We start from the raw sequence: 721 nt of genomic DNA, 5'->3' as shown, positions 1-721 counted from the left end.
GTTTGTGTGTGCTGTTTAGGTCAATCTAGGAAGACTGGGGCTCTAAAACCGCTGGAATTGCTATAACATTCTTTAATTGGAAAAAAAGAGACAACATATTTAATAGAAAGAAAGGTTCTGCAATACATTACACTGGCAGGCAATATATTCATAGTAATTTTTGTTACATGTTTATGCACATGTTGATTGCAACAAACACAATACTGATCACTGCAAGGACCCTTTCGCTCCAGTGACATTCAGTGAAATGACAAGCAGAATCGTGAGTGTTGACAAAGGAGAAAGGAAGAGGAATAGAGGAGGACGGAAGGATCTGACTCATTTGGAAGAGTAGCAGCACGTGCAGTTCTTGCTGTCGCAGAGATCGCTGTCCGTCTTCCCGTCACAGTAGTCCATGATGTTGATGCATTTGCCTCTCTTGCTGGAGCACTTCGATGTCGTTTTGCTGCACTCGTCCTTCTTGCAGCAAGTGCAGTGCTCGTTTTCGCAGAGATTATTCTGCGTCTTGCCAGCGCAGTTGTCCATTCTGTTGATGCAGATGCCGTTGTTTCTCTCACACTCCCTCGGGGTGTTGCTGCACTGGTGCTTCATGCAGCAAGTCTGGTCGCTGCCTTTGCAGTCGGAGTCCTCCGTGTTGCCAGCGCAGGACTGCCTGCGGCTGATGCACACGCCGTTCTTGTCGCTGCACTTCTTCGGGGTGTCGTCGCAATCGTCATTGTCC

General features: G+C 47.7%; 1 protein-coding gene across 1 annotated transcript in view; it reads right to left on the bottom strand.

The window, feature by feature from the left end:
• Positions 1 to 56: 56 nt before the first annotated feature.
• The window catches only part of LOC119588376 (low-density lipoprotein receptor-related protein-like), a gene marked incomplete in the record, with an annotated part of 2,151 nt that continues 1,486 nt past the window's right edge, over positions 57 to 721 (bottom strand). The window contains 1 exon segment of the mRNA XM_037937058.1: positions 57 to 721. Coding sequence (XP_037792986.1) covers positions 319 to 721 — 403 coding nt within the window.

This window comes from Penaeus monodon, chromosome 23, assembly GCF_015228065.2.
Source record: "Penaeus monodon isolate SGIC_2016 chromosome 23, NSTDA_Pmon_1, whole genome shotgun sequence".
Classification (NCBI taxonomy): domain Eukaryota; kingdom Metazoa; phylum Arthropoda; class Malacostraca; order Decapoda; family Penaeidae; genus Penaeus; species Penaeus monodon.
The sequence above is the reverse complement of the archived record's forward strand: the minus strand, read 5'-3'. Positions and strand labels throughout refer to the sequence as shown.